The sequence below is a fragment of the Quercus lobata genome, chromosome 4 (genome assembly GCF_001633185.2).
Source record: "Quercus lobata isolate SW786 chromosome 4, ValleyOak3.0 Primary Assembly, whole genome shotgun sequence".
Taxonomy (NCBI): domain Eukaryota; kingdom Viridiplantae; phylum Streptophyta; class Magnoliopsida; order Fagales; family Fagaceae; genus Quercus; species Quercus lobata.
Window position 1 is genome coordinate 60,676,689 of NC_044907.1, and position 22,743 is coordinate 60,699,431.

The 22,743-nt window shown below is 31.1% G+C and overlaps 1 protein-coding gene and 1 long non-coding RNA gene across 3 annotated transcripts; one reads left to right on the top strand and one right to left on the bottom strand.

Moving 5' to 3' along the window:
* The first annotated feature begins 346 nt into the window (after positions 1-346).
* On the top strand, positions 347-933 carry LOC115987019. The gene is made up of 2 exons (XR_004090953.1): positions 347-461; positions 550-933. It is a non-coding gene; the product is annotated as an uncharacterized LOC115987019 (long non-coding RNA).
* Positions 934-2,335: 1,402 nt separating this feature from the next.
* On the bottom strand, positions 2,336-12,055 carry LOC115987017 (putative F-box/LRR-repeat protein At3g18150). 2 transcript variants are annotated; one of them, XM_031110457.1, is made up of 4 exons: positions 11,841-12,055; positions 9,990-11,243; positions 9,664-9,879; positions 2,336-2,417 (listed from the first exon to the last, which is right to left on the bottom strand). In XM_031110457.1, the coding sequence occupies exons 2-4, from the start codon at positions 11,169-11,171 to the stop codon at positions 2,337-2,339; spliced, it is 1,479 nt and encodes a 492-aa protein (XP_030966317.1). In that variant the 5' UTR covers positions 11,172-11,243; positions 11,841-12,055; the 3' UTR covers position 2,336. The 2 variants fall into 2 exon arrangements, with proteins under 2 accessions (XP_030966317.1, XP_030966316.1); XM_031110456.1 differs by lacking the exon at positions 2,336-2,417 and adding an exon at positions 6,871-7,315 and having other exon boundaries at positions 11,841-12,051.
* Positions 12,056-22,743: the final 10,688 nt, after the last annotated feature.

The following is a 22,743-nucleotide window of genomic DNA, read 5'->3' on the forward strand; positions in this document are numbered from 1 at the left end:
GTGGAGGACAAATTATCATAATATGTATGGTGGCTGAGATTTCGTCTAACTCAGTTTTTGTTATTTTACTTTTTGTTTTCCATCTAGATAAGATGCAACTCATGCAACACTGTCAGTGAGGATACCATTGCTGTGTCTTTGGGGGAAAAAAGTTTGCAAGGTGAGTCTCTTTTGTGTGAGCTTCAACACATAGCCTCCAACATTTGAAATGTTTTTCTTTATTTGCACTACTGTAATATGATTTTCATCCATTACCAACCTGTTTTTAATATTTGTTTTCTATATATATGTAGTGCAAAAACCGGACTTGTCGTGCTCAAGGTAATATTACACTGGAACTTGGACATGGAAGGGAAGTTTCTGAAAATGATAATATGAAGTTTGTGCCGTTGATGCGCTTCCGTTGCATGGGTTTTTATCCCCAGGAATTTGAGTTTGGGGATGATTGGGCCGCAACATTGGTAGTGGTCAAATTGAAATTCTTCTCTTTTCTTAGTTTCATAGTACTAAATTGTTTTAACCATTTTCATTTTTTTTTTTTTTATACAGAAAGATCATGAAGATGAAATGAACTTCCAAGAGAATCTCTGGCATTTTGAGAATGGGTCAGTTCTATTGAAGCACAATGGAGATGCAGCATCCGTGTATAATTTGGACAGTGTCTTTGAGTGCATTGAGTAGAGAATTAGTATGATCTAGAGAGTATAGTTTAAGTTATGCATGTCATGATTGGTTTGCAGCTGGAATGTCTGGGATGTGATGTATTTTTTTTTTCTTTTTTTCTTTTCTTTTATTTTAATCTGGATCTTTAGCTTAATGTTTTTTAAAATATAAAGTCTTTAGTGGCTTTATTATAGTTTGTGATGTGATTTCTTTTTCCTGTTTATTAGTTTAATGTCTTTTGAACTTAAACATGGAATTTCTTTAGAGGCTCCCAGTATCCTGACACAATTTCATTTGACTAATTGAGCATTGGTTTTCTTCCATCCACTAAATATCTCATTGGTCCAGTTTATATAGCATTTTATAATTTCATATCTACATTTAATAATAGTCTAGGGGAGCTTCTAAACAAAATTGGGTCCAGCAAGCTCAATTTTTATGAATAATATCGTTAAGGAGACTTGCAGCCTGTCTCAGCAATGATGGGATTGCAAATTTTTTTTAATAAATATATTTAATAAATGATCTTAATTATTTCCAAAAACAAAACATATATAACCTAAATCATGCATGTTTATTGACCCTAAATTTTGGGAGTAAGAATTGTTGTTGTTGTTGTAGGAGAACATTACTTGTTGGCTCAAACTTGGAAAAGAAATTAATGTATAAATATAATATTTACTAGTTGTTAACCCTTGGGATGCACAAAATAATTTGATACAAGTACGTATATACAATTAGCCTCTTCGCACACACGTTAGGCATGCTCAAATGCTTTTCTTTTCTTTTTTTTTTTTTTCTAAAAAACACAAATTTTCATTTATCATAATTCGAGGTTGATGTATTTTTTAATTACAAAAATATCTAGAAGCGTGATGAGGTGTAGCACAAATTACAAACAAATTCGAAAATGTATAGATCGCCCCGCACCCTTAGGTATTTTTATGATTAAAAAATGCATCAACCTCGAATTATGATGAATAAAAAGTTGTCCTTCAAAAAAAAAAAAAAGAAAAAAGACCGCTTTAGCACAAGCAACATGAGAAGGCAAGTTTTAAAATAAAATACTACTTGATACAAAATATAAAACATGTTATTTTTCTTTTTGGCAATCAATCTAAAATGGACTTAAAGTCTATTGATAATGGAAACATCTTTAATGCACCGGACTGAGACCCAAGCCAAGCATAGAAGATGCTTTCTCCTTGATAATGCAATGCAATAAACAAATTTTGGATATTTCTTTGTCCAGTGTGATTAAGATCTCAAATTAATGGCTCTACCAAGTCGCCTTTGGTATTTAAAATTACCATTTTACTAAACATGTTCTTGACACTTTACCAAAGATTGGTTCAAAATCCTTCAAAGTTCAAACCATAAAATATTGAAAGATAGTCCCCTCTTCTCATCATGTTCATGTATACCAATATTTTTGTCCAAATTTAACATATGAGTTTTTAGGTCATAAGCCAAATAGTTTTAAAAATCGGTATGGTCAAAGAATCGAAATAAGGAGTGATTCTTGGTTTTATGATCGGACCAATGGTCGAACTGATGATGTCATAAATAAATAATAAACAATAAGCTTTGAACTTCTCTAGAAATTTTTCATCTGCCTTTAGAGTCTCTGCATTTGTGAATGCTCTAAAGTTCTCTATCGTGATGCTCTTTAATCAATGCCTCCAACTAGGAACTGGAAGGAATTTGCAACAACTAGAATTCTCCCCTCCAAGAATGGGCTTTTCATAGGAGAACTAAAATCAAGCAAGAATTAGCAACACTGTTAAACCAAACAAACGAAAAAGAAGACATGGACATCATCTCAATCTCCATTTGTCCAATCAAGAAAATTAAAAGAAACCACAAAAAGTTGACTCAATACTCTAAGGCACAAAACTAGAAAAAAAAAAAAATATATATATATATATATATATATGATAGAAGTGACCATTCTTCCATTAAGAAGAATATTTCATAAATGCTCTAGTATTGAACTACAAAGAATGTAACTTTAACCATCAATTCCTCAGAACTATAGAAATACCCCCACTAGGATATGTATACGACACGTACAACCTTACAAGAAAAGTAAAGATAATAATAGTAGTACAATTATTACAATCTTCTTTCGATTCGATACAACTTGGTAAACCTTTTGTTAGGCCAACTAAATTTTCTTTCTTTAGATAATTAAAGGCCAATGAATTCTTACTTGATAATATAACCAATAATCTGATTATTAAAGAACTGCACACAAAACTTATGACAAAAAAGGAAATAAGGATAAAGGTTGAACAGGCCATGGCAATAGAAGGGGGCCATATGCTGATTGCTGTTGTGAATGGCTGGTTGATGCTGTTTTCTAGGCCAAACTAACAGTAGTAGTATCTGATTCTAAATTACCAAGAGCAATAGTAAAAGTTGGACACAGCATATCAGATTATATTAAATTGTCCAAATTCCAAAGGTCCCAACTAAGACCACCTTCTATATGTCTTTTTTCCTTACTTAAATGAATCCTAGCACCCTTAAAAAAGATATAAAATAGAGCTAATTAATCTCATCAAAGTGTGCTTAATTATGGTTTTTGTCCTGAATCAATACACAAAGATGAACCAATTTGTTGTGACAGATTGCACTTGTGTCTTGTTAAATTAGCTTTCAGAATATATATGGTCATGGACTAGCGGTAAAATCCTTTGTGCAGGAACTGTGAGTTCATATTCTTTCTTGAACTATTGAGAAAATCATATATGGCTGTGACTAAAGAGTGACTCAAAGTTGAAGATTTAAGAGCATTCGATACCATGTTACTTGATAGAAAACCAGTAAAGTCTTGAGAATTTTTTCATATGTTCTAGTGCATTTATATTTTGATGGTGTCCTTTTCTCTTTTCTTTTTTTTGCTAATAAATTTCATTAATACTATTTTTTTGTGCCTTTTCACTTTTTTATATTATTCTTCATATATATGCTGGTACATGAACCTCTGTATCTACTGCTAACATTATACTTAGTCTTTTGCACTCAATACAAAAAAAGTTTAAATGATTCTAATAAAATCTCATATGCAATACATGTAAATCATGGCTGATTACACACACACATACTCACGCACAAATAAATTAATTACGCACACACATACACACGCACAAATAAAATAAAATAAAGTCTAATCCTTACCAATAGCTTAATAACAGCAAGAGGATCCACTACAAGAAAAGGAGTCTCTGGCATGAGTACATGAATGATTTTACATTACTAACTTTTTTAAGAGTTCAAATTTATTTACCATCCGTAGAAGTGAGAATATATGAAGCAAATTTATAAATTTTGAGGAAATTAATATCCATAGTACCTTGAAAGATATGGTCTCGTAACACTTATCTTCGTCTATCCATTTCCCATATTTTCTTAACAAAAGCTCTAGAAGAGGAGATATCCAGAGCAAGCTATCCACGAGTTCAATAAATTCATGTGTAGTAAATGACTTCGATATCTCTACCTTCAACTGCTTGACTTTATATGATGGGGATGATACTATGTCTCTCAATTCCTTAGGTATAACCATATCCTTTACAAAGAAAAATTCTGATACAACTTTAAAACACATGAATAAATTATGAACAATGATATGAAAAGGAAACAAAAAGAATCAACTGAAGCAAAGAAAAAAAATGCCTTGGGGGATTTAATATTTAGCAACTTCAATAATTTGGAATTACTCAAATTTGCAAGCAATTCAATCTTTTTAACAGTCCAAGGAGCATCGGAGTGCAACATCTGGTAGGTAGCTTTTGGCAAATAAGCCAAAGCAGTCACTGAAAATGATATTGTATTACCACCAAGATATGGAAGTTTACATAACTTGAGTGTTAATCTCGACTTCAACCAGCTTGTCGCATTTCAATGTGTAATGTCTTAAGACGATGACTTGAAATCTTAATTCTTTCCAACTTATCACACCAATATACGGACAAGTACTCAATGAGCGGAAGTTGAGAAATATGGTAATCGAAGCAGCTGTCTGTTATGTGCAGTTTTCCTAGCTTTAATAACTTCAGATTTTTACAGGGCACCAGGTTGATCCTGGATGCTTCAAACTGTTGGATATCTACATGATAAATATTTGATGCTTCTAATTCAACTGTCTCAACACCTTTATTGCTTTTCAACTCAATTGCCTTGACTTTAGGAAGACCAGAGAACTGAATACTTTTCAACCCACGACAGTCTTCAATTCCTATGTCTTCTATCACAGGACACCCGGCAACTAGATTTTGGATAATTTGATCATTTGTGCTCACTTTATATAAAGACAGAATTTTCAAAGAGGATAAGTTTATATCACCAAAGTATGACTCCAACCTACATGCCTTTAACCTCAACACAGTTATTGATTTTGTAAGTAGAATATTCTGAGGCAAGGGATAATACCTCTTCCACTTCCTTTCAAATTTTTGAAAGTCAAGAACATCACTCTTGACTACATAGTCAATCCAACAGTCCACATGAGACACTGATTTCGGTGTACTCAAGTACACTGAAAGTGTAAACTTCTTTATACTTAGCCCTTGCCTACAGCGGCTTAGTAATTTTTGCTCCACAAAGTGATATAACTCCACCTTCTTTCTCTGGATTTCGCAAGTTTTCTTAGTGTCTCGACACCACAACTTTGACCCGAAGAAGGATTTATCAAATTATAGAACTGGACAACGTACTAGATTGAACAACTTGTTTAATGTGAAGGAAAGACAGAATGTGGTGTAGAAGAGGCTCAGGCAATTCAGATATTTTGTCCATAATGTGATACAAATTCCCTACACAAAGGACCCTTGACTTGCTTACAAGTTTTTCCAATGAAAGAATTTAACAAACTCAATTGAAAATATGATATTAAAACTTATCAACAGATTCCGATTAAATTAAATATGTATCATGCATAAATATTTTTAACTACTGGTTTGATCAGAAATATCCCTTTTTTTCATAATTAAACCATTCTCAAACATATTTTAAAAAAAATAAAATTAAAGAAAGCTGTAATTAGTGTAGAAATGAAGGAAAAGAGTATACCTTAAGAGTTGGGATATTGGTGCAGTTAGAGATCGAGGCGATGAACTCTGGGGGCTTGTCTGGGACATCAAAAAGAAACTTCAAATACAAACACTGTGAAATAGAAAGAATAGATTTCAATGTTGTCGTGAGTTTATTTATTTATAAATAAATTCAAGAGTAAACCATCAAAAACAAACCCCACCAACCGAGTAAACCATCAAAAACTTCCAAAACCCTTCAATATACAATATAAAGGATTAATATTACAAGATAGCCTCTTTGCCTCCATTAAGGACAACCGTCTTCTTCTTCTTCTTCTTCTTCTTTTTATTTTTATTATTATTATTTTTATAACCACTGATATAATATATTCTAATTGGTGTATTACAAAAAATTATATCTATGGTGGACCCAAATAAATGTGATGGTAAGCAAAGATCTTCATCCACACAATCAAGTTATAAGCATCAATAACTCTCTCCACTAAGGCATAAGATAGCAATTTTTTTTTTTTTTTTTTATTAAACAGTAATACTTATTAAAATACACACGAAAATGGTAATATTAGTGTTTTAAACCGAGTTTATAGTACATTACATAACTAGAGTACAACTACAAAAGGGCTTAACCTTTGTAAATGGGTGAATCTACGCCAAGACAAGGATAAAGCTACATGTTGTGTCTTAGATATAATATGGTCCAACTGTCCAAGTAGGTTAAATCAGGCAGTCATGACTCCAAGATTATTTTTTAAGGGGGTCAACAAGAAATATAAATTATATAAAATTTAAAACCAAAAAGAACTTAAATATATCGACATCATAAAAAAATGAACAAAAAGAAAAAAACCTAAATACAAAAAGTTTGATCACATTCTCATATTTTATTATTTTATTTCGACCTATATGAAATTGACACCTCAATAATTGTGAAATATTATGAAATTTGTTGTGTTAGTATAAAAATATATATATACCAGCTCATATAAATATTAAAAAAAAAAAAAAAACTATAGCTACTATAGCTACAATGTCAACTGACGCACATTCGCACTATTTATATATAGATTAGTAGATAGATAGTAGAAAAGGACTCTAATTTGTCTAGAAAGTATTAATAACATCTAAAATTAAGAAAATATTAACCATAATCTAAAACTTCAAAAGTTGCATGAAAATATCAAAATCAATAAACAATAAATTAAACCGTATATTTTGTCTTACATCACAACTTAAAACCTCAAGTCAGGCCAGGCACTCTAGGCATAGACAGAAATGATGTCTACAGATGATGCAACTGGACATTATCTCAGTCTCTCTGTCATTCAACTTAAAATACCTACATTCTCTTAAACGATACTTTAAAATTTTTGTCATTCAACTTTAGGATTGAATTGGAAGCTCTCCAGGATCTTTGCATTCTCATAAAAGTACTTCTCTAGAATTTCTTTATCTGCCCTCACAGTCTCTACATTTGCAGGTGCTCTACAATTCTCAATCGTGACACTCTTTAAGCAATGCCTCCAACATGGATCTGGAAGGAATTTGCAACAACTATAATTCTCCCCTCTAAGAATGGGCTTTTCATAGGAGAACTGAAATCAAGCAAAGAGTTAGCAACACTGTTAAAACCAAGCAAAAGAAAAAGAATACTGGACATCATCTCAATCTCCATTCTTCCAATCAAGAAAAAAAAAAAAAAAGTCTCAAAATTTGACACAATATACTCTCAGGTGCAAATTTGAAAAAAAAAAGTATTAGCAATGAAATTATGACAGTAGTGACTACCATTCTTCTAATAAGAAGAATATTACATAAATGCACTAGTATTGAAATAGCATGAATGTAACTCAAGCATCTATTCCTTGGAATTATAGAAATAGTTCCCCTACTAGAAGATGTATATATACGACATGTATAACCTTACAAGAAAACTAAAGAAAATAATAGAAGTATATTATCAAAATCTTCTTTTGATTCATATATAGCTTAGAACAACTTTAGTCAGGCCAATTAAATTTTCTTTCTTTAGATAATTAAAGGCCAATTAACTCGTAGTTGTTATAACCAATGCTCTAATAATTAAAAAACCGCACACAAAACATATTACAATAAAGGAAATAAGAAACTAAATATAATTATAATCCTGATTCAAGAGAAGAATTTTCTCCATAATTATTATTTTTAGAAAAAGAAAAAGGCACTTCCTTTTCCTAATTTATAGAAATGATTTGCTCAAGCTATGCATTCTAAGCTCTTTAAGTTGTCGATTTTACTTTCCTCACTAAAAAGGAGCAGATTTCTACTCTTTGAGATTATCCTTCTTTCTCTCTGCACAAACATTCAGTGGCAGATCTAACTAGGGAAAAACCCAAAGAGCAATAAGCTAATCTTCCCTTCTGTATATGTACAAACCTTTAGTGCGGGATCTAGCTAGCAAAAACCAAGTCAGGGACCTAATTTAGCTGGTTAGGAATCTAGCATAGCACTAAGAACAATAGAGTTTACTTCTAAATGCTCCTTCCTCTTCACCAACAGATGAGAAGATATATATATATAAGTGTGTGTGTGTGCGCGCATTTGTGGTATTTTAAGAACTCTACACTTCATTTCTTTGGATGGAAAATTTTATGTGAAGATAGTTTTCCGTGTTTTCCTGTGTTTGGTAACATCCGAAAAAATAATTTAAAGGAAAACTATCTTTCGTCAACATAAAACCCTATTAAAAATTAATTTTTAGAGACTGCTTTCTATTAAAATTTTCCGGAAAACAACTCTATCTCACACCATGCTAAATAAAGGAAGTTAAGAAGCAATATGGAAACTAATGAAAAAAACTCTTATCTCATTCTGAAGTCTACCAAACATAGGAAAATGAAATAGTTTTCCAAAAAATACTTTTAGGAAAATGAGTCATTTTTAAAAAATAATTAATGTAAAAAAAATAAAGGTAAGAGGAAAAAAAGGTTAAACAGGCCATGACAATAATAGGGAGCCAAATGCTGACTGCTGTTGTGATTGGCTGGTTGATGTTATTATCTAGGACACACTAGCAGTAGCATCTGATTATCAGATTATATTGTAAATTGTACAAATTCCAAAGGTCCCAACTAAGACAACCTTTTATATGTCCTTTTTCCATACTTAAATAAGTCCTAGTACGTTTCAAAAAGATATTTAAAAAAAAAGAGCTAGTTAGTATCATCACAATGTGCTAAATTATGGTTTTTGTCCTAAATCAATACACAAAGATGAACCAATTTGTTGTCACAGATTGCACTTGTGTCTTGTTAAATTAGCTTTCAGTATGTATGTGGTCATGGACTAACAGTAAATTCCTTTGTGCAGGAACTGTGAGTTTGTATACTTTCTTGAACTATTGAGAAAATCACATATGGTTGTGACTAAAGTGCGACTCAAAGTTGAAGACTTAAGAGCAATTGGATACCATGTTACTTTATAGAAAACCTGTGAAGTCTTGAGAAGTTTTTGATATGTTCTAGTACATTTATAATTTGATGGTGGTTTTCTTCTTGTTTGTTAATAAATTTCATTTATACTATTTTTTTGTGCCTTTTAACTTTTTCATTTTATTCTTCATAATTTCATATATATCATGAACCTCTATAAATACTGTTAACATTAAACCTAGTCTTTTGCATTCAATACCAAAAAAGTTCAAATGATTCTAATAAGATTTCATATAAAATACATGCACATCATGGCTGATTACACACACACACAAATAAAATAAAATCTTTACCAATAACTTAATAACAGCAAGAGAGGATCCACTACAAGAAAAGGAGTCTCCCCTAGCATGAGTGCATGAATGATTTTACATTAATAGCTTTTTCGAGAGTTAAAATTTATTTACCATCCCTAGAAGTGAGAATATATGAAGCAAATTTATAAATTCTAAGGAAATTAATATCCGTAATACCTTGAAAGATATGGTCTCACGATACCAATTCTTGTCAATCCATTCCCCATGTGTTATTAACAAAAGCTCTAGACGAGGAGAAATCCAGAGCAAGCTATCCACAAGTTCAATGAATTCATGTGTAGTAAATGACTTCGATATCTCTACCTTCAACTGCTTGACTCTATATGATGGGGATGATACTATGTCTCTCAATTCCTTTAGTATAACCATATCCTTTACAAAGAAAAATTCTGATTACAACTTTAAAACACATGAATAAATTATGAACAATGATATGAAAAGGAAACAAAAAGAATCAACTGAAAGAAAGAAAGAAAAAATACCTTCGTGGAGCTAATATTTAGCAACTCCAATAATTTGGAATTACTCAAATTTGCAAGCAATTCAATCTTTTTAACATTCCAAGGAGCATCGGGGTGCAACATCTGGTAGGTAGCTTTTGACAAATAAGCCAAAGCAGTCACTGAAAAGGATATTGTATTACCACCAAGATATGAAAGTTTACATAACTTAGGAGTGTTAATCTCGACTTCAACCAGCTTGTCGCATTTCAATATGTGTAATGTCTTGAGACAATGACTTGAAATCTTAATGCTTTCCAACTTATCACACCAATATACGGACAAGTACTCAATGAGCGGAAGTTGAGAAATATGGTAATTGAAGCAGCTGTCTGTTATGTGCAGTTTTCCTAGATTTAATAACTTCAGATTTTTACAGGGCACCAGGTTGATCTTGGATGCTTCAAACTGTTGGATATGTACATGATAAATATTTGATGCTTCTAATTCAACTGTCTCAACACCTTTATTGCTCTTCAACTCAATTGACTTGACTTTAGGTAGACCAGAGAACTGTATACATTTCAACCCACAACAGTTTTCAATTCCTATGTCTTCTATCACAGGACACCCGGCAACTAGATTTTGGATAATTTGATCATTTGTACCCACATTATATAAAGACAAAATTTTCAAAGAGGATAAGTTTATATCACCAAAGTATGAATCCAACCTACATGCCTTTAACCTCAACACAGTTATTGATTTTGCAAGTAGAATATTCTGTGGCAAGGGATAATAACTCTTCCACTTCCATTTAAACGTTTGAAAGTCAAGATTAAGCTCTTCAACGTCACTCTTGACTACATATTCAATCCACCGGTTCACACGAGACACTGATTTCGGTGTGCTCAAGCACACTGCAAGTGTAAACTTCTTTATACTTAGCCCTTGCCTACGGCGGCTTAGTAAATTTTGCTCCACAAAGTGATATAACTCCACCTTCTTTCTCTGGATTTCGCAAGTTTCCTTAGTGTCTTGACACCACAACTTTGACTCGAAGAAGGATTTATCAAATTCTAGAACTGGGATTGTAGAACAGACATGATTCCATCTCTTGGACAATGTACTGGATTGAACAACTTGTTTAATGGGAAGGAAAGACAAAATGTAATGTAGAAAAGGCTCTGGCAATTCAGATATTTTGTCCACCACCACCTCCATCTTGTGCACTATAATGTTCAAAGCTTCCTTCTTGTCAAGACTGGTGGCTACGACAATGTGATACAAGCTTCCCTACACAATTAAAGGGCCCTTGACTTGCTTTCAAGTTTTTCCAATAAAAGAATTTAATAAACATGTTTGTATAAAATCTCAATTGAATATAGGCGATTAATTTTATTTTATCTTCTCTAAACAGATTCCAATTAAATTAAATACGTATTATGCATAAATATTTTTAACTACTGATTTGATCAGAAATATCCTTTTTTTTTCATAATTAAGCTATACTCAAACATATTGAAAATAAATAAATAAATAAATAAAAACTACCAATTCGATCAAAAATATCTTCTTTTTTTCATAATTAAACTATAGTCCAGGGCCGGCCCTTCCCTTAGGCGAGTTAGGCAATTGCCTAAGGCCCCCAAGTGGAAGGGGGCCCCAAAATTTTAGAAAAGAACCAACCGGGTAGTAGAAAATTTAGTTTCAAATGAATTACGAAAATAATCTGGCACATCCTTTTAACCAAAAAAACAAAAATTTTGGTAAATCCTATTAAACATTGGTTCTAAACAAAATCATTGACCAAAAATCAACCAGATAAACTACAAATCCGGTCTAAGAGATTAACCACAAAACAATCACAAATCAAAACCCTAAAAATTTTACCTTTCTCTCTAGTCTCTGCTCTCCGCCTCTCTCTAGTCTCCACTGTTCAGTCTCCAGCTGGACCGCCTCAGCCTCTCTCTGATTCTCTGCTCTCCGCCTCTCTCAAGTCTCAACTGCTCACCTCAACGTATCAGGTTCTGAGGTTCAGGAATCAGGTATAAAATTATAAATATTTGGGCTTTTATTTGTTAAGAACTTAAGATAACTTTGTTTATTTGGGCCCTCCCTGGCTGGTTCTGTAACTTTATTTGTCACTTATCAGTTTATCATTATGGCTGCCTGGACCCTCCCTGGACTGGGCGTTAAGTTTGGGCCTTCAAGTTTTTTTTTTTTTTTTTTTTTTTTGGGTGGGTCTTATTAATAAGTCTTGTGTCGGTGTTTGTTAAATTTTTGTTATGCTTGTGCTTATTTTTTTTTTTTAATTTATGCAGATTGAAATTGCTAAAAACTTATTATTGTTCAGTGAAACTACAACAATATTTTTTATATAAATCAAGTTCTATTTTTCATTTGCTCTACACTTGAAAGTTATTTTTTATTTTAGAAATGTCTACTAGAAAATATGCATTTGGATATGAAAAACTTAAAAAAAGAAAAAAAAAATTAATTGAGTCTCAAAAAGGATCAACTGATAAATTTGTTATTAGTAATAAACAAAATATAACACAAAATTTAGATGAAAATATCACAAATGAGCAAGAAATTCACCAAAATAATTTAGAAAAAAATGATGTTCAATTTTACAATACAACAAATCTTGATAATGAACTTCAAAATAATTTAGAAGAAAATGAAAATAATGATGAAAAATATAATATAAAAATATTAAATAAACATTAATTTAATTAATATATAAGTATAAAAAATGCCCTATATTTAGTTCTCACCTTAGGCCCCAAAATGTCTAGACCCGCCCCTGTTTCCCTCTCATCCTCTCTCTGCCTCAACCCACGTCACACTGTGCTCCATGACTGACCACCAAGCTCTCTTTCCAAACCTCCACAGTCGGAGCTTTTCAAGCTCATCACCTCCAACCACGCACCATTGCCGAAATCCAGCCAAAATCAAATCACGACCACCACCACAGCCAAAACCCAACCAAAATCAAATCGCAACAAAAACCCAGAAGCCCACCAAATCACAAATCAAATCACACCCACCGAAATCAAAGTACAAAACCCACAAAATAACCAAAATCACAAAATGAAAATACTAAAAGTGAACCCAACGTTAAAAAAATATATATTGGTTTTGTTATTATATTTTAGAAGAAGAATCATCTTGTTGAACTAATTTTAGATCCAAATTAATCAAACGCATACCACAAGCAACAATGATAGACTGAAAGCAAAACAAAAAAAATGGTATTTCCTAGAAAAGTGTTTTTAAAAAATAGAAAGGGTAAGAAAAATATAAAAACTATTTGTTTCATAATCTCAAATAAATAAATAAATAACTAAAAATCATGGGATAATTACACATAACCCACCTGTGGTTTGGGCGAAAATCACTTTACCTACCCGTGGTTTGAAAAGTGTCACTTAACCCACCTGAGGTATGTTTCCGTCAATCTCCGTAACCCACCTCGGTCTCTGCCGTTACAAAAACACCTTTTAACCCCAAAACAGAACATAACACGAATCAAAATACCCAAAAATCAAAAACTTTTCGAGAAAGGGACCTGAGGTGAGATCAGCTTGTTCTTCGTGGTTTGGAGCATTTGGAGGAGAAGAAAACACTTGTTTTGCATCATCGAAACTAGGCAAGGTATGTGTGACTGCTGTTCATCGCGACCCACCCACGTAATTAGAGTTTTCTCAAAATTTTACCATCTTTGATGAAGTGGGTCTTGGGGTTGGATTCGTTACAGAGACGTTACACCGAGGGAAGATGGTACTACTTAAAGGAGGGTGATCTGGGGAGATCAAGAAAATCAAGGGTGGGTAGAGAACGAAGAGCTTGTGCATTAGTGGCAGGCCACAAGTTGTAAAGTACAGAAGCCAAAAAGGCAGAAAGAAGAGGGGAAAGCAGAGTAGTCAGAGGAGGAGAAGCGATGGGAGAAGAGAGACCAAGTGAGGTACATAGTGGTGGCGGTGAGGGCTCCGTAGCCAACGCCGAAGAGGAGAGCAACGACGACACTCAAGATGTCCTTGGTGCGGTCACAGAAGGAGTTGAAGTCATAGGAGTGACGACGACACTCAAGATGTCCTGGGTTTTATTTTGATTTATAGCTCCTGTTTTGATGTTTTTTGTTGGTATTGGCTGCTTTTTGTAAAGAGTTTGAGTTTTATTTGAACTGGGTTTCGAAAATTTTGTTCATTTTGATTCATAGAAATGGTATGGGATGTGTTTGATTTAAATCTTCTGTGCCGTGTGAGTATTGAAGAGATTTTGAGGTTTCTTGAACTAGGTTTTGATTGTTATTATGAATGATGATGTTTATTTGGGTTTACTCAGGCACATTGGGGCTTGGTACTGTCGAAGAAAGAAGTATACTTCAGTGCAATATAGGAAACAAGAGTCCTATTTTGAAGGGAAATATTGTATAGTTTGGTTATTTGTGTAGGTTGATCTGGGTTTTATTTTTTTGGATATGTTCTTCATGTTCAAGATTTATGTGAATTAAGAGAGATCAATACCACTTTTTGATCTTGTTTCTCTTATATTTTTGTGCTATTTTTTGTTTTGGGAGGAGAGAGACATAAAATTTGAACAAAAATATCTATTTACCCCTGATTTTAACAGAGGTGGGTTACGGAAAACAAACGGATCATACCTCAGGTGGGTTAAGTGATACTTTTCAAACCACAGGTAGGCAAAGTGATTTTCGCCCAAACCACAGGTGGGTTTAGTGTAATTATCCCAAAAATCATACATCATAATCTGGTGAAGCCTCGTGAGCCACAATTCACCTAAGAAGATCGTCTGAGTTAAGAGGAAGAAATTTTCTTAGGCTTTGGCTCGGCAGCACAATCTTCGATTTTCCTTTCTTGACGTGGCTTTCGCTTGCTCCTCTCTTGTCAGCCTAGGCGACGTATAAAGAGAAATAAAATGAAGAAGAACAAAGCACCGTGTAAAAAAAAAGAAAGAAAAATGGTGAGAGAAGAAAGACAGATTGAGATTAGGTGCACTGTCGTAGATATTTTTTTTACATTTTTTATTCTCTTTTTTTAACTTTTTAACTCTCCTTTAATATATTTTATTTAATGAGTGAGATTGAAAGTTGTTTTTTCAACTTTTAATCTCAGTCATTAATTACAATTGCATCAGGGTATTGCACATGAATCTGAAAAAGACAAAGAAATCTACACATACACATACAAACACACATACACATATATATACATAAGCACGCATAAACACATACACATACACATAAACATACATAAATATAAGCACACATAAACACATACACATACATAAGTACACATACACACATACACATACAAATACACAAAAACATACATACACATACACATAAATATACATATACATAAATATAAACACACATACACATAAATACGTATAAACTCACATAAACGTAAACATACGGACATATAAACTTAAATATAAACATAAACACACATAAAGGCTCGATTTAGCACACTAAAGTAACTAACGAAATTATTTGAGGATTGGTGTTAGTTTGCAATTTTTTCCAGTCTATATGAGGGTTTAATTTTTCTCAGTTTGTATGTGTGTTTATGTCTATGTATGTTTATATTTATGTGTGTGTGTGTTTATGTGTATGTGTGTTTATATTTATTTGTTTTTGTTTATGTTTGTTTATGCGTGTTTATGTGTATGTGTGTTTATGGTTGTTTGTTTTTGTGTATGTTTGTTTGTGTTTGTGTTCATGTATGTTTATGTGTATGTGTGTTTATGTTTATATTTATATTTATAAATATAAACATACATAAACATACACACATACATAAATATACACACACATACACACTCCTACATATACACATAAATAAAAATATATAAACATAAATGAACATAAATATAAACACACATACACATAAATATAAACATATACATACACACATATAAACATACACATACACATGTTTTAGACTCCAATGAAATCTTTAGGATTTCATAAAAAGGCTAGTTAATGATTTTAATTTGATCTAATTTCAAGGGTTAACTTTAAAATATAAATAACAATCGTAAAATTTGCCTGTTTATCACTTTCATATGAATTAACTATTTTTCCACCACTCACAATCAGTCACATAGGAGAGTTGTAAAAAAGTGTTAAGAAAAAATTGTGGTACTAAAATTTTTGAAGTATCAAACCACAAAAAATGATTTTTTTTTGTAAAAATAATTTGCTTCTCTCAATAAGTTAATATCGTAAATTTCAATTGATTAGTCAGACTAATTCTTTATTTTATTATTGATAAAATTTAATTAGAAAATTGAAAATAACTTTGGATTTTAATTATTTTGAAAGGGATAAAACATTAAATTTTTGCTTGACTTAGTCAAATTTACTACGTACATGCCTTGTTGATTTAGATATGAGATACCCATGTCCTTATGCATATTCTGAAATATGTTAGAGGTAAGGTAGCAGTTGTAAAATAATGAATAATAACTTGTGACATTAGGGCATTTTAAACATATTGAGTAAATATCGTATTCTATTAGAAGTTGGAACACATTTATTCCATTTTTTCTATAACTTTTTTAAAAAATAATCCCCTCAATTTTGTGTGTTCTACTGGAAGTTGTAACATGTTTATTTTGTTTCTTTTATTTATATATATATATATATATATATATTAAAAGAACTCCTCAATTTTGTGTGTTCTATTGGAAGTTAGACCATGTTTATTTTGTTTCTTATAAAAAAATATTATTTGAAAAAGCTCTTAATTCGCAAGATCAATTTCTAGAGTTTGCTTAAATATATGTAAATTCAAATTTCAATAGTGCGGCCACACACAAACATGCACATTTTATTATAATTGTCTTACTTGACAGACTTTGATTGATTATCTATTACTATTATATGAACCCATTATTTTTTCCCCTAGCACTCATAATCCACGAGAATGCATAGTAACTTATATTTGTTCTCCGTAAAAGTGATCATATTGAAAATCATTCGACACCTTTTATATTTGAAGGTAATATACATGTGTTGGTCATCCATTAAAAAAAAAAAAAATACATGTGTTGGTCACTACATACCCTTTTTTTTTTGGGGAGAAAAAGTCACTACATACCTAGAATGAAAAATTACCACATTTGTGTGAACTATATTAGACATTACGGTGATAAATTACTTCAAATCTTTTCTGAGACAATCTCAAAAACACATTAATTTTCAAACTCATGTTGGCTAGAAACATGCATGGTGATTGAGTGTAATACAAACCACTTTTTTTTTGAATTGTCTTCCAACATGGAATTAAGCTGATTCTCCATGATAACCGTAAAAGAGATCAACTTCTAAACATGATAACCCTTTTGCTGAAAGGAACTTTCATATACCAAAAGAAACAGAATTCACCAAAAAAAAAATTATTAATATATTAGACCATATGGCTTGAGTGACAAAAAATTGCAAAAACTTTTTATTTGTATTTTCTATTATTCGATAATTGGGGGAGAGAGGATTTGAACCCTGAATGTCTCAATTAGATACATTACAAAGTGTCAACCAACTGAGCTTCAAGGCTTCTGAGTCTTGACTTTTAATGCTAAGACATATGTGGAACTTGTTAGAACATGTCATGTAGAATTGGCTAATCCTTTGACAAAACGCATTTTACTTGTAATTAGGTAGATTTAGGATGTGTTTAATACTTCAAGGAATAAGAGTTCAAGTCTAGTATTGAAGCCATGCTAATCTGTCCAAGAAACAAGTAGAAAATTGTTGTTCATTAAAACTCAACAGATAGCTCGACAGATAAATCTATCGAGGTTTAATGTTTAATTCTAGACAGCTCTCAACATAAGCTGTATCTATCGAGAATTATGAAATTCAGATTTCCAGATTAGTTTTTTACGCATATCTAGGTTATTTGTGTAGGGTTTCTTTTCTTGCAACCCTAGACATATATAAAGATTAATTTAAGGGCCATCTAAGGTGATGCAACTTGATGCAAAGTGATTATTTACTCAAATTGTGACCATAGACAATTAGTTCATCTTTCTCTTGAAGAAGCTGTTGCGTCTTTGAGTCGAGGGTTTTGTAACCAAGGAGTTTCTTGATCTTCATCGTTTGGGTGAACTGAAAAACTTTGCAGCCAACATCTTTCTCAAGTTGGTGTGTTAGTCACGTATTGGGATCCATGCATCAATTGGTTAGTCATGTTCTTGGAGCCGTATATTGAAATGAGATATTGTTACTGCATTACAAGTCCAATTGTGTACTGGGGTAAGGGCTCAACTGTAGGTTCGTATTAGGTACTGAGATTCTTTTTACTTGTAACTGCTTATTTTGATAATAGTGGATTATCAGGAAAAGAAACCTTAAATTCACTCAGTAAGGTTTTGCCTTGGTAGTTTTACCCATTCGTAAATAAATCATCTGTGTCAAATTTAATTTATGCTACATTTAGTTATTTGGTGATTTATTTCTGCTACCATGCTTATTGCATGTAATTGAACCTAATTAATTCACTTGACTAATTAATTGGTTAATTTACAAAATAGGTCAAAACATTCTTGGTCCATCGTTTAACACCAAAAACTTAATTCTATTTTTGTGCCTCTTAAAGTAATAAAAGTCAAATAGTGTAATTTTACGAGTAAATGTGGTGTCAAAATGGTAAAGCACTAATACCTTTTACACTAATGCACACAATCAGTCAAAAGAATTATCCCATAAACCAATATAAATAACCTCAAAAATAATAGTAAAACATTTATGCAAAAAATTAATAGTGAAACAGAAGCATAAGCAAAATAATTATAACAAAAAAAAACTCCTTTAAACTATAAAAACAAATAATTTTTCTCAAACTATCATGGAATCACAGGAAGAAAAAATTCATCGGAAAATGTTTGGTGAAGATAATTTGATTTGTTTAGAGAAGAGTGAATTTTTTACGAGTGCCCTAAAATAATCAACTTTTGAGATAATTAATATTTGCCAAAAAATTAAATATAGAGCTCCAGATAAATTTAACAAGTTCACTAAATAATTAATTTTCAATTTTTATTAAAAAATTTTGAACAATAAATGAAAATTGAATAAAATAAGTAATTATATAAAATAATTTTTTGCTTTGTACTTTGTTTTTTAATGGACAATAGCATTATATATATATATATATATATCTATATATATATATACACACACATGGGTGGGCGTTAAACGGTCCAACTAGCGCTGGGCATTATCCAAGGCCAGAGGCTCAATGGACAATAAAGAGAGGCCCACTCGGGCCTTCATACAATAGTCATTACAAACCCAACAGAAGTGGGGGTTGGAACAAGCTAAGACCTGTACTAATTGAAATATGCATGGTCCACTATATATTTAATGAAAAAAAAAATTATATATAAATTTTTACTGATACAAGTTGGTGTATTTAATTTTTATAAGTTCATAAATAAAAATAATTATATCTATTTAACTCAAAAAATCAACTATAATTTAATTTTAATTATTTGCATAAATTTGTAAATAGGTAAAAATTTTTAGTAGTAATCTATATATTCTATATATAAAACCGAAATTTTTGAAACTCCCATAATTTTCCACATCATCATTTTAAAACTAAATAGTGAGAGAGTCCTAACAGGAGTCTCTTATATATATATATATATATATATATATATAAGAGACAAAATCTTTGAAAACCCTAAAGCAATCTCCTCTGTCTCCAGTAAGAGAGAAAACCCTAAGTTTCAATTTCTTTGGTACGTTTGCTATTGCTTTTTCTCTTTTTTGTGAATTAGTTTTTTTTGCTTTTGTTTTGTATGGAGTAGTACTTTACAATATATAGTATAACTACAAGTATTGTAGTAAGTTTGCTAACTTTTTGTGTGGTTCAAAGATGCTATATTCTATATTATTTTAGATTATATAACCTTAAGCTTTACCTTATGGAGGCGTATGTACAAGCTTTCAATTCCTTTTGTGTGGATATTTTCTCACAGCTGTGGAGTAAGGTATATGCATCATATGTTATCTTATGTTTTCTCTTATGGTGTCATGCTTCTTTGTTTATTAATTAAATATTATGTTGGAAGCCTATATTATTTGCACCTTCAAAGTGTTCGACAATGTTTGAACCAAATTTTTCATCAATTAGGAAGAATTGGATAAAAAAAACTTAGAAAAGCTTTCCATCCTTACTGAAATTGTCTCGCAATAATGACTTTTTTTTTTTTTTAATAATTTGTAGGTTCTGAATGTTTTGATTTTTAATTTTATTGTCTTTTGAAAGTTTGACCATCTAAATTTTTGGGTTCAATTTTTTGCAATATTTGAAACAGTTTAGCAAATTTCAACTGTTATAACTATGAATTATTCTCTTGAAGGTAACCTATCTTTCTCTTATATTTCTCTATTTGGTAGTCATATATATTTTGTTTTGTTTCAATAATTTCTAGGCAGTGCCAGTAAATTTTCTGATTTTTTTTTCCCCTTTCGAACGTTTTAACATCAGAACTTTTTAGTTTTTTTTTTTTTTTTTTAATATCTAAATTTGGCTTGTTCATCAAATTGTAACTCATAAAGATAGGAGCAATTCACGCAATAGTATAGTTTCATAATCAATTTAAAATTTTATAAAATTATTTTAGTCTATTATAAATAGGTAAGTTCCCGTGCGTTGCACTGATTTCCGACTAGTATTTATTATTTATGAGAAATGAATATGTTAAATTAAGTATCTCATAAACAAGCTCGAACTTGTTTGTAAAAAATGAACCAGATTTAAATATGGAATCACATTTTATAAGAGCTCGGCTTATGTTCTTAAATTCATTTTGTTTTTTCTACTAACCTTTTGGCAAATAAAAAATAAAGGATTTTTTTATTTAAGATAAATAAATTAGCTTATTTCTTCAATTGGCTTTTCCATGTTCCAAAGTTTTCCCTCCAAGCATTACTTACCACTTACCAGTTACCACTAATTGTTAGTTGGTACTTTACTAAATCTTGCCACGTCAGATCGCAACTATTTATCTCGTACTATACTGCGAATTATTGTCACTTTTCACTTTTTACATGGTCGTATAATTAATATTGTGGCCAAAGTTGTAGTTTTTAATGTGAGGCCTATAATTTTTGGAAAATACTTCAGACTTTTCAGCCTCGTCAACCATTTAAGTCGTTTTATTAGATGAGTCTGCAAGTATTTGTGAGTGCAGTTTCGGAACCAGAATTTAGGCAGTCACTGTTTGAGTGAAGAATCTAGGTGGGTCTTCTTTTCTACTCTGTGTTTTTATCATTCTAACTTGTGCTCAGATACAGTTTTTTTTTTTTTTTGGCTTTACATCTTACTCACTTTATTAGATTTTCAATGATCTTTTTGGTCTGTATGGTAGTTGGGGGAAAAAGCTTGTCTGATTTTTCACTTCACTTGTGTGTGAGTGTGTGTTTTTTGTTTTCACTTTTGTAGATCAGAACCATTAACAAATCCTCATTCACTCTCTCTATATATAATTTAAAAAAAAAAAAGAGCTTTTTTTTTTTTTTTTTTTTTTTCAATTTTGCACGTTTGTTATATCATATATGCATGTCTTATTGTCTGCTTATTAATGTGTGCTGATTGAGATATCCATGTTCCACATTCTGAAACTTTGTCCTTGTTTTTTTCTCAGAAACCAAAGAGTGGTTTGATCTCAAAAGTACGATCCATATATATTTTGTTTTCAAAAATAGTCATTTCATCTCTCTTTATGACTAATGTAACTGTTAAGTGCGAATAAAAGTATAAAACGACTTGTTTATGTTTGGTCTCTTGATGCTTGTATTAGTCAAGTGCCTGGACGAAATATCTAATAGTTTTAGGATTAAATAATTTTAGTTTCCAAATCTAACTCTAATAAATGGATCGGTCTGGTAGCTGTTTCCAAAATGAAAAGTTTTTTTTTTTTTTTTTTTTTTTTTTTTTTTTTTTTTTTTGTTTTTTTTTTTTTTTTTTTTTTTTTATTTTTTTATTTTTTTTTTATTTTTTTTTTTTTTTTCTTTTTTTTTTTTTTTTTTTTTATTTTTTTTTTTTTTTTTTTTTTTTTTTTTTTTTGTTTTTTGTTTTTTGTTTTTTCCTGTTTTTGACTAAAAAGATCTTCCTTAATTGACTTGAGATTGAGCCTTGGCAGCAGCATTTTATTTTATTTTTTTACTTTTAGTAAAAAGAAACTGTGGCACTTTGGGAAAACCACAGCTTCTCATCAAGTTCTCTCTATTTTCCTATCTCTCTGTCTCCGCTCTCACTACTTCTGTTTGGTTTCCTTAATATCTTGAATATCATGCAAGGTAGTGTATCTTCTATTGGAATGAATTTATATTTATATTATTTTCCCTTTCTTAAAAATTAAAAATTAGAACTTTTATGAAATAATTACTAATTAGATATCAACTTTTTTCTCTCTCTTAAAAGAAAGGAGGACATAAATTTTGGAGGGACAAAGAAAAAAAAAGAAACTCTTCAAATTAATATCTAAAGGAAAAAAAAAAATGCGCTTTCTCATTATTTTTTGGGGGGGGGGGGGGGGGTTAGGGTGTGGGGTTGGAAGTAGCTTTGTTAGTGTTTCCTATGTTTTAGACTCTAATGAAATCTTTAGGATTTCATAAAAAGGCTAGTTAATGATTTTAATTTGATCTAATTTCAAGGGTTAACTTTAAAATATAAATAACAATCGTAAAATTTGTCTGTCTATCACTTTCATATGAACTAACTATTTTTCCACCGCTCACAATCAGTCA